The sequence below is a fragment of the Scomber japonicus genome, chromosome 23 (assembly GCF_027409825.1).
Source record: "Scomber japonicus isolate fScoJap1 chromosome 23, fScoJap1.pri, whole genome shotgun sequence".
Taxonomy (NCBI): Eukaryota; Metazoa; Chordata; class Actinopteri; order Scombriformes; family Scombridae; genus Scomber; species Scomber japonicus.
In genome coordinates, this window is record NC_070600.1 from 20087383 (window position 1) to 20098058 (window position 10676).

A 10676-nucleotide genomic window follows, 5' to 3' on the forward strand; every position below is an offset into this window, starting at 1 on the left:
TCATGATCCTGTGTAGACATCCAGAAATTGAGTGAAACTAAGCAAGCAAATAAAGGTGGAGGCGCCTTTTTTCCAACCTTTGTCTGAGAGCAGACTCGCAGTCTCAGACTTTGAAGACCGCTGACCTAAAGTAAAAGCTCTGTTATCAACTATCTATCTATAAATGCAACTGAATACTTCTGTCTCATACCACTCAGCTTTTTACAGAGAAATAAACTTTAAACACTGACTAAGCTTTTTTTTTTTTTAGGTATGTCACACAGTTACCGAGGCAGTAAACAGGTGTAATGCTATCATCAATACAAATATCAATAACATTAATCATAATAATCAATAAACATATTCTAATGACTTTTTATGTTATTTAAACTCACATATTAAAACGTGTGTTGACCTACTTCCTGTAACATTTCCTTCTAGTACACCACTGTCAAATGAAGATTAGTGTAAAGGTCAATTAAAGGGATAAATTGTTAAAATTTATACTGAATTTCCTCAATTATTTTGACTTTTTGTAAAATACTGGACACTTCAGGCCTTTAAATGAAACCATATGAGAAGCAAAAATCACTCTTTGGTTGAACAGCTCACAACTTATGACCCCTGATAACAGACCATAAATAGACTTGGCTTCATTTTAGTGGTTCACAAACAAAAAAGGCCAAAAAGTTTAGAATATATTTCACACTATTTGTGAATCTTATGGACTTGGGACAAACTCTCAAAGATGATTTATTTCTGTATACTTATATAAACTCTCTACATTAACACACTTCAAACTGCTGTACTCACTCCTGCAGCTCTGTGCGGCAGCGTTGCCGTAGTAACCCAGTTTGCAGTGCTGGCAGGCGTAGCCCTCTGTGTGATACAGGCAGGCGAGGCACGCACCCGTCCGAGCATCGCAGGACCTCGGGTCGTGCATGTCGATGTTGTTGTTACACTGGCAGGGTGTGCAGCGCCCGCCGGGCACCAGAGGGTTCCCGAAGTAACCGGGAGAGCACTCGTCACACCTGGCGCCTGAAAAAAAAGGAAGTAAGCATGTTAATTAGAGGGGAGATGAAGTTTGGTTTGTTACGTGATGTGTGTGAGGTGAAGACATGATGACAAAAAGTGCAACATGTGACACTTTGAGCTTCTTTGAGAACTGCTTACATGAAAACAAATCTGTTATCACTAATGATTACCAGACTCCGTGTGTGTGTGTGTGTGTGTGTGTGTGTGTGTGTGTGTGTGTGTGTTCATACCTTTGTATCCAGGGCTGCACACACACACCAGCTGGTTTGTGTTACCCAGGAGATAGCAGCTGTCCGAAAACTGGCGTCCACTGCGCGGGCCGTCGGGGCACATGCAGGGGCGGCAGTGGCTGTCCGAACCCAACTCAGGGTCACCATGGTAACCATCCAGACACCTGTAAAGTAAAGGAAAAAGGTAAAAGTGGAAAAACTCACAGAAAAATCTTTCAGTATAGCTTTCTGGTGCTGAATGAGGAGAAAGGTCTGGTATTAAGGAACGTGTTCAGAATAAATGTAATAAATTGAATTTGAATTGACTGATCTCTGTCCCCTATGCCTTCATCATCATCATCATCATCATCATCATCATCATCACCTTTCACAGTGGTGTCCGGTGGTGAAGTCTCGGCAGCCTTGGCACTCTCCGGTCTGAGGGTGGCAGTACTCGCTGTGGCCGTTACAGTGGCACGGTCGGCACTGAGGGAAGCCCCAGAAGCCCGGCAGGCAGTGGGCACACTGACGCCCGGTTGCCCCGGTAACGCAGTCGCACTGACCGGTCGCCTCGTGGCAGAAGGAGTTGACAGCACCTCGAGGATCACAGTCACAATCTGGGAGGAGGGGAGACATTTAAACCATTACTTCTTTAACCCTCCTATTATCCTCGAGTCAAGGAAGGAAGGGAATAAGAAGGAAAGAAGGAAAGGAAAGAAGGAAGGAAGGGAGGGAGGGAGGAAGGAAGGAAAGGAGAGATGAAAGAAGGAAAGAAGGAAGGTAATGGGGAGGAAAGAAAGAGACAAGGAGGGAGGGAGGAAAGAAGGAAGGAAGGGAGGGAGGAAGGGAGGAAGGAATGAACAAAGGAATGAACAAAGGAAAGAAGGAGGGATGGAGGAAGGAAGGACAGAAGGAAGGAAGAAAGGGGGATGGAGGAAGGAAACAAGGGAGGGAGGAAAGAGAGAAGGAGTGAGGAAGGACAGACGGAAGGAAGGAAGGGAGGAAAGAAGGACCAGTCAAAACAGACGGGGTCAATTTGACCCGGGAGGACGACACAAAGATTAAATGTGATACATAAACACACACACACACACACACACACACACACACACAGAAGTTTCTCCTGTCACTCACGTCTGCAGCCGGCGGGGCTGAACAGGAACGTTGCCGGGGCGCAGTGGTCGCAGTTCCTGCCGACCACGTTGGGTCGACACTGACACTGCCCTCCGCTGGACTCACAGATGGTGCTGAGTGAACCCTGAGGGTCACACTGACATGCTGGGAGGAGAAGAGACGGAGTATGGGTTTTATTTATTCATTTATTAAAACAAATTGATATATCAGATAATCATGGTGATCTTAAAACCCCACATATAACAGGCATTTAGGTAGTTTGTGGTATTTCATGTTTTAATTTTACTGTTTCAACTGTGTCTGTTCCCTTTCTTTATTTTATCTGTAGTCTTTATTTCTATTCATCTCAATTTAATATAATCGACACTTTGTGACTGTTGTCTGTGAAAGATGCTCTATAAATAAACTGTACTTACTTTCTTTAAAAAAAAAAGATAAATAAATGTAATGAGTAAAAAAATGGAAGTGAAAATAAAAGTATACAGACACAAAGATTCACTCCTCCTTCTGCCTCCTTCACTATGATTGTGTATTTTTGAGTTTGAGCTATAACATTTTGTCACAAATTGGTGTTAAAATGTAGATTCATCCTAAATTAAATGATAACTAAATGGTGGCATCTGGAATATTAATGATGGACAGTCAAACACATGCAAATCTATCAGCTTTCCTTTTATATTTAATTGTGCATCAGTTTGCATGATCATCATTTATTCTGTCATTGGAGACACTGGAAAGGAGGAAATCTAAACATGTCCTTTTATATCTTTCTATCTGTATATCATATTTCTATTTTTATTAACTCGTCCACCATCACACACACACGTATAAAAACATACCCATGGCTCCTTTGTGCAGCAGAGCGGAGACGCTGAAGATGTAGTCGTTACAGATGTCGGTCAAGGGGCTCTTGACGACGCTCTGGCTCGTCTCCAGACATCGGTAGCGCTGGAACGTATCCCACGCTCCTTCACCTTCGATCCCGTGGAACATGTCCAGCTCCCTGATCCGTGGCATCAGCACCAACTTAGAGAGAGAAGAAGAAGAAGAAGAAGAAGAAGAAGAAGAGGTGAGGGCAGAAGAGAAACCATAAAAAAACACAAGTTTGAAGGAGAAGACTTTGTTTAACCCTCGTTAACCCTCCTTCCTTCCTTCCTTAATTCCTTCCTTCCTTCCTCCCTCCTACCTTCCTCTCTTCCTTCTTTTCTTTTCTTTTCTCCCTCCCTCCTTTCCTTCCTTCCTTCCTCCTTTCCTTCCATCCTTCCATCCTTCCATCCATACTTCCTTCTTCCTCCCTTCCTCCCTCCCTTCCTTCCTTCCTTCCTTCCTTCCTTACTCCCTTCCTTCCTTCTTTTCTTCTTTCTTCCTCCCTTCCATTCTTCCTTCCTCTCTTCCTTCTTTTCTTTCCTCCCTCCCTCCTTTCCTTCCTTCCTTCCTTCCCTCCTTCCTCCTTTCCTTCCATCCTTTCCTTCCATCCATACTTCCTTCCTTCTTTCTTCCTCCCTTCCATCCTCCCTTCCTTCCTTCCTTTCTTCTTTCTTCCTCCCTTCCATTCTTCCTTCCTCCTTTCCTTCCTTCTTTCCTTCCTTCTTCCTCCCTTCCATACTTCCTTCCTTCCTTCCTTCCTTCCTCGGCTCAAGGACAACAGGAGGGATATAAAAGCTTTAAAAAGTAAAAAGCGTTGTGGTTTGTGGGCTGAATCTAAAGATTTAGCTTTATAGAAAACTTGTGCAGTTAAGTGAATTAGCTTTTATGTTCTGGGCCACTTTGACAAAACTTTAAAATCTCAGAAAGTGGGAACAGACCACCATAACATAACCATAAATCAGTGGTTTCCGGCCTTTTAATGCCCCTTTAAAGCAAAGCAATGTGTACATAGGACCCATTATTGAAAGGCTCTGCTTGCTGCAAGTAGCAATGTTTCATTTACTGATGAATCAGCTCATTCTTTTCTTTAAAAACAGATTTATTATTTAGTCTATAAAATGCTAGAAATCATTCATGTGTATCACAGTTTCCGAGAGTCAAAAGTGACTCTTTCATATGTTTTATTTGACCAACAGTTAAATCCCACAGAGTAAAGCAAATGTTGCATTTTCACTTAAAAAATATGATCAAATTAAGACATGCTGTCTGTTGACTGATCAGTTTTGCTCTACTTGCAAAGAGCGAAATCAAATAATTATGTTTGCTTTTCAGATTTTTGCTTTTGAATACTTTTTAGATTAATGAAGAGGTGATATCATGCAGTTTCAAAACAGAAGAAAAGATAAGAAAAAAGTGGGTCAGAAATGTTTTTCTTATCCTTCAGAGGTATCTTGTGCCTCCTCAGGGTCCCAGGCTGGGAAACACTGCTCCATAGTATCAATAAACAATCCAAGAGGAATATCTATGTTATCCTTAAAAGGCAAGGTCACGATTTTTTTTATGTGTGTCTTAAAACAACAGTCAGGAGCCCAAATGGACATTGAAACCAGTTTTTTTCTGGCTGTAATTATTCCTCCTGTTCATACTGACCATTGAACTTGTCCTTTAAAAGAAAAATACTTTCCCACTCTGATTTTGAGTTATTGGCATGGAGCCGCTTTAATGTAAATAGTGGTTGTGTGTGTGTGTGTGTGTGTGTGTGTGTGTGTGTGTGTGTGTGTGTGTGTGTGTGTGTGTGTGTGCGTGTGTGAAACTCACAGAGTCGATGAGTGTGTACGGGCTCTGGTGGTCGCTGACAGACGAGTAGAGCGGCAGGCTGAGACGCACCGTGTAGTTCAGCCCTTTCTCAAAGCACACCGGCCTCACCAGCAGCACATGTCTAAAACAAAACACACAACAGGAAGTCAGTGTGTGTGTGTGTGTGTGTGTGTGTGTGTGTGTGTGTGTGTGTGTGTGTGTGTGTGTGTGTGTGTGTGTGTGTGTGTGTGTGTGTGTGGTAAATGTGTTGCCGGGACGATACGGTGAAGGAGACTCGTGCGTTACCTGGATCCAGGTGGAAGAGAGACGGACTGCTCGTCTCCGCTCTGGATGGCGTTGCCACAGTGACTGGAGTAGTTCGGAGGGTCAACGAGGGGACGCTCCACTTGGACCTTCACCTGCTCCCACTGCTCAGGAAGCTGACACACACACAGACACAAGCATAAAAAATGACATACAAAAACCTCAAACTTTTACATGAGTTATATATCTATATTCAAATTGATTGTTTTAATTTGTTTATTTGATGTTTTTATGTGTTTATGTTGCGCTGTGCTGTTTTACACTGCTGCACAACCAGTGTCCCCTTGGAGACAAATACTTAACCCTCCTGTTGTCCTCGAGTCAAGGAAGGAAGGAAGGAAGGAAGGATGGAAGGGAGGAAGGATGGAAGGGAGGAAGAAAGAAGGGAGGAGGGAAGGAAGGGAGGAAGGAAGGGAGGAAGAAGGAAGGAAGGAAGTATGGATGGAAGGAAGGAAGGAGGGAAGGAAGGAAGGAAGGAAAGGAGGGAGGGAGGAAAGAAAAGAAGGAAGAGAGGAAGGTAGGAGGGAGGAAGGAAGGAAAGAAGGACAGAGGAAGGAAGGAAGGAAGGAAGGAAGGAAGGAAGGAAGGAAGGAAGGAAGGAAGGAAGGAAGGAACAGTCAAAACAGACAGGGTCACATCCATAAATAAGTGTATTTTCCCACGTAGTTGATTCTAGCCAAATTAGATTTTAAGCCATAATTTCACGTTCTTTCTTGTTTTTCCTCTTTTTAAAAAAAAAAATATGTTTAGATTTTCAGTTTTTCCAAAGTTAGAAAAAGCAAAATACCAAACAGCAACACAGCAACACAAAAACCAAACTCTATGATGTGTCATCTGTGTGAGTTTCCACCGCTGCATATGTGAGAAAAGTTGTTTAAATCATTTCGTGGCGCCAGTGGCTTCTTCAACCGCTGCTGCCACACACACACACACACACACACACACACACACACACACACACACACACACACACACACACACACACACACACACACACACACACAAGCACATACACACACGCACATACACACACGCACACACATACACACACACACACACACACAATCCGCACAGTGGCTTTAATTGAGTCTAGTTGCATTGTGGGTGATGTAGTTACCGCATGTTTTGAGAATGAAGAAGAATATGTGGACTACAAGAGAAAGTATCTCTGGTTCTACATCAATGTTTTCCTTTTGATCCTAAAACTGTTCATCATGAATCCAACAATGTTACAGAATCAGTTTAGTATTAAATTCAAAACCCTGCTCTAATTTACTCCTCACTCGACCATTTACATCTCCAATGTCAACCTTACTGTCGTCCTCCCGGGTCAAATTGACCCTGTCTGTTTTGACTGTTCCTTCCTTCCTTCCTTCCTTCCTTCCTTCCTTCCTCTGTCCTTCTTTCCTTCCTTCCTTCCTTCCTTCCTTCCTTCCTTCCTTCCTTCCTTCCTCTGTCCTTCTTTCCTTCCTTCCTCCCTCCTACCTTCCTCTCTTCCTTCTTTTCTTTCCTCCCTCCATCCTTTCCTTCCTTTTTCCTTCCCTCCTTCCTCCTTTCCTTCCATCCATACTTCCTTCCTTCCTTCTTCCTCCCTTCCATTCTTCCTTCGTCCTTTCCTTCCTTCTACAACAGGAGGGTTAATTGATAAATGACTGCTTGTAGCATTGATCTATAAACTAAACTCTCTTCTACTGTTGCAGCTCAATTCATAAAATACTAATCATGTATGTGTGTATGTTGGTTACCTGCGGCTCGTAACGAATAAGCATGTCATAGTCCATGGACTCAGGGATGTTACTGATGGTGAACTCTAAGTAGGCTCCTTCTGGCACGTTAACGAAGCCCATACCAGTCCACGTCGGACTCCGATCCAGAGGATAAGGCCTCGGCACCACCGTCACACCCTGAACGTAAAGATTAAGAGAGATGGAGTTGACATATGTGAGATCTGAGTAAAAGCAGTGATTAGAGACAGTGTGAGGCGTTTAAACACACTCACGGGTCCGTGCTTGGCGTCCTCGGCCTCGTAGGTGTAGTGGTCCAGAGTGATGAAGTAGAAGCCGGACTCGACTTGGTCGCAACGTCGTCCAAACATGCGCTCCCTGCACACACACTGTCCTGAGTGAGGGTCACAGCTGTGGAGACAGAGAGGTGGCTTTTATTTAGTAGATATTATCTGTATGTATCTCTCTACACATATGTGCTATGTATTTTTATTTTTCTTCTTTTCTTATAAATGTCCATATTCTAAGATCTTTAACCCTTGTGTCGTCCTCAATTGACCCTGTCTGTTTTGACTGTTCCTTCCTTCCTTCCTTCCTTCCTTCCTTCCTCTGTCCTTCCTTCCTCTGTCCTTCTTTCCTTCCTTCTTCCCTCCTACCTTCCTCTTTTCCTTATTTTCTTTCCTCCCTCCATCCCTCCTTTCCTTCCTTCCTTCCTCCCTCCTTTCCTTCCTTCCTTCCTTCCTTCTTTCTTCCTCCCTTCCATTCTTCCTTCCTTCCTTCCTCCCTCCTTTCCTTCCTTCCTTCTTTCTTCCTCCCTTCCATTCTTCCTTCCAGTCTTCCTTCCTTCCTTCCTCTGTCCTTCTTTCCTTCCTTCCTTCCTCCCTTTCTTCCTTTCTTTCCTCCCTCCCTCATTTCCTTCCTTCCTTCCTCCTTCCTTCCTCCCTTCCTTCCTTCCTTCCTTCCTTGACTCGAGGACAACAGGAGGGTTAATAGACCAATTAACAACACTGATGATGATTCTTTTCCATTAAAATGTCAGCAGGTGAGCACATGAACAATACCAGCACCTTGGATGTAGTTTTTAATTAACATTATGAAATACACCTTTGTGTTTTCTGCTCTGACTTGTCTAAATGTTGAGAAATGTGTCTTTTATCTAATTACATAAGAGATAATGATCTGCTTTCTTTAACATAAGCAACCTGTTATCATGAGAAATAACAACTTTTTTATTCCAGTATAATGAGATAATTAACTTGAGATCTTCAGATAATGAGCTTATTTATTTCTACATTTCTTCTTGTAATAATAATCATGATCAGAACAAATGATTGATGATGATGACTTTATTTGTGTGGAACTCTTCTTGACAAGGTTGCAAAACGTTTCACGAGGAAAATAAAAAGAACAAGATTAATAGAAAAGAGAATATATATATTGTATAGCAGTATTTCTCATTCTCTCGTTACTGCAGTAACTGAATAGTAAAAAATGAGTTAAATGAGCTGTAACGAGACTTCAACAGCGCTCACTCTCTCCCACTTCTGTGTTTAAGGAATTTCAAATATGCAGAATTTGTTGAAAGGAGTTTGACGTCTACTGGGTCGTTCTCAGGATCAGGTTAACATATCAAACCTCAATTAAGTCATAATAATCTGATGCTAATAAAGAAGAGCACAAGTCAAAGCATCGACACCTCTCACAGTTAATAAAGATGAGCTGATGAGTGTTGTAGTGAAATATGGACATGCTGCATATCACATACAGTAGTCTCTATACATACTTATTGTTGACCGCCCCGCCCTGGTCGCAGTCACATGGTCTGCAGCCATCCATGTCATTGGAGAGACCCCAGTGCTGCGGCTGAAGGGAAATAACAGTAGTAGTGAATACACACTGACAACACAGAGGGAGAAAAATACAAACTGAGTTGTGTTTGGATCCGTACCCGACACTCATCGCAGTTATGTCCGTCCACCAGCCGTTTGCAGAAGCACCTTCCTGTGCCTGAATCACAGGAGTTTCCTCCAGGCAGCGTGCCCAACGGGTTACAGGTACAAGCTGCCAAAACACACAATGATTGTCTGACTGTGGTGTGTGTTTGTGTAGCCTAACTATGCATGTTCATGTCTGTCATCCCACAATGTTTCAATGTGATGTTTCCCAGTATGATCGCTGAAATTAACTACAGTCTCAGTTCTAGGAAATAACAGATAATAAGTCCTTAACAATATTCAATGTCCATTTCCTTACTTTAACCCCCCTGTTGTCCCCGAGTCAAGGAAGGAAGGAAGGGAGGAAGGAAGGAAGGGAGGAAGGAAGGAAGGAAGGGAGGAAAGAAGGAAGGCAGGAAGGAAGGGAGGAAGGAAGAATGGAAGGGAGGAAGAAAGAAGGAAGGAAGTATGGTTGGAAGGAAGTATGGATGGAAGGATGGAAGGAAAGGAGGAAGGAAGGAAGGAAGGAGAAAGGAAGGAAGGAAGGAAGGAGAAAGGAAGGAAGGAAGGAAGGAAGGAAGGAAGGGAGGAAGAAGGAAGTATGGATGGAAGGATGGAAGGAAAGGAGGAAGAAAGGAAGGAGGGAAGGAAGGAAGCAAGGAAAGCAGGGAGGGAGGAAAGAAAAGAAGGAAGAGAGGAAGGTAGGAGGGAGGAAGCAAAGAAAGACAGAAGATTCAATTTGACCAGGAAGGACGACACAAGGGTTAAGTCATTGATTGTTGAGGTAATTTAGAAATTCAGGCCTCAAGCATCATTTATCTAATTGTGACCTACGTAGGCATCCTTGTGGTCCCTCTCCCAGTCCGTAGTGTCCCTGTCTGCAGTGGTCGCAGCGCTCTCCCTCCACGTTGTCTTTGCACCGACACTGGCCTGAAATCAGCCCGGCTGCCACGTCCGTCCTCGCATCACATATCCCCCCCCGCTGAGACCCGGCTGGGTCACAGTTACACGCTGTGGAGAGGTGAACATTGTATTAGATTACTAGATTCTTTAATTACTTAAATAAGGGAAACTGATAAGAGTATAAACCTTTGCTGGCATCACATACAGGCTTCAATGTTTATTCCAACCCCTCGACACAAAGTTACTGAATGTATGAATGATTTTGATAAAAGAATTAACGTACAACTAGTCCTGATGCAAGACAGAAAACCAAGAGATTATAAACATTTGAGCATCTAGGGCAGATTCTCCAACGATAAATTGAAAAGTACAGGAAAAAACATTTTTGCTTCACTAAAAGTTGATTTTTCCCTTATTTTTGCTTCTAATTGTTAAATACTACCAAGTTTTCCCTCTTTAGACCTCTTGAAACTATCAAAATAAATACAATCTGAGAAGGTATGATCACTCTTTGGCTTGTTCTCAACTTATAGACGTATAACCTGTGACTTCTGCTCTGAAAAAAAGTGAACAAAACAGAAGAAGATGCTCATATAGTTTCATGAAAATCAACCCAGTAGATTAATGCCTGATGGTGAAGCTTAAAAAAAGGGTCAGGGGGTTCATCCAAACACACTGCTTCCACATCCATCCACTAGGAATCCTGAATAAACAGGGCAAATTTGGTCAATAGGGTCGGTAAATGTCGAAATTTCTCGCTGTGGAACAAA

At 42.9% G+C, this 10676-nt stretch overlaps 1 protein-coding gene across 1 annotated transcript in view; it reads right to left on the reverse strand.

Annotated features, from left to right (window-relative positions):
* lamb1b (laminin, beta 1b) overlaps positions 1 to 10676 on the reverse strand; it is a 39483-nt gene that overhangs the window by 10219 nt on the left and 18588 nt on the right. The window contains exons 11-22 of the mRNA XM_053313796.1: positions 9838 to 10014; positions 9018 to 9130; positions 8853 to 8932; positions 7345 to 7480; positions 7091 to 7249; positions 5328 to 5461; positions 5043 to 5163; positions 3197 to 3383; positions 2358 to 2501; positions 1609 to 1840; positions 1245 to 1408; positions 793 to 1017 (exon numbers count right to left, since the gene is read on the reverse strand). Of these exons, the coding sequence (XP_053169771.1) occupies positions 793 to 1017; positions 1245 to 1408; positions 1609 to 1840; positions 2358 to 2501; positions 3197 to 3383; positions 5043 to 5163; positions 5328 to 5461; positions 7091 to 7249; positions 7345 to 7480; positions 8853 to 8932; positions 9018 to 9130; positions 9838 to 10014 (1872 nt within the window). The remainder of the gene's footprint in view (positions 1 to 792; positions 1018 to 1244; positions 1409 to 1608; positions 1841 to 2357; positions 2502 to 3196; positions 3384 to 5042; positions 5164 to 5327; positions 5462 to 7090; positions 7250 to 7344; positions 7481 to 8852; positions 8933 to 9017; positions 9131 to 9837; positions 10015 to 10676) is intronic.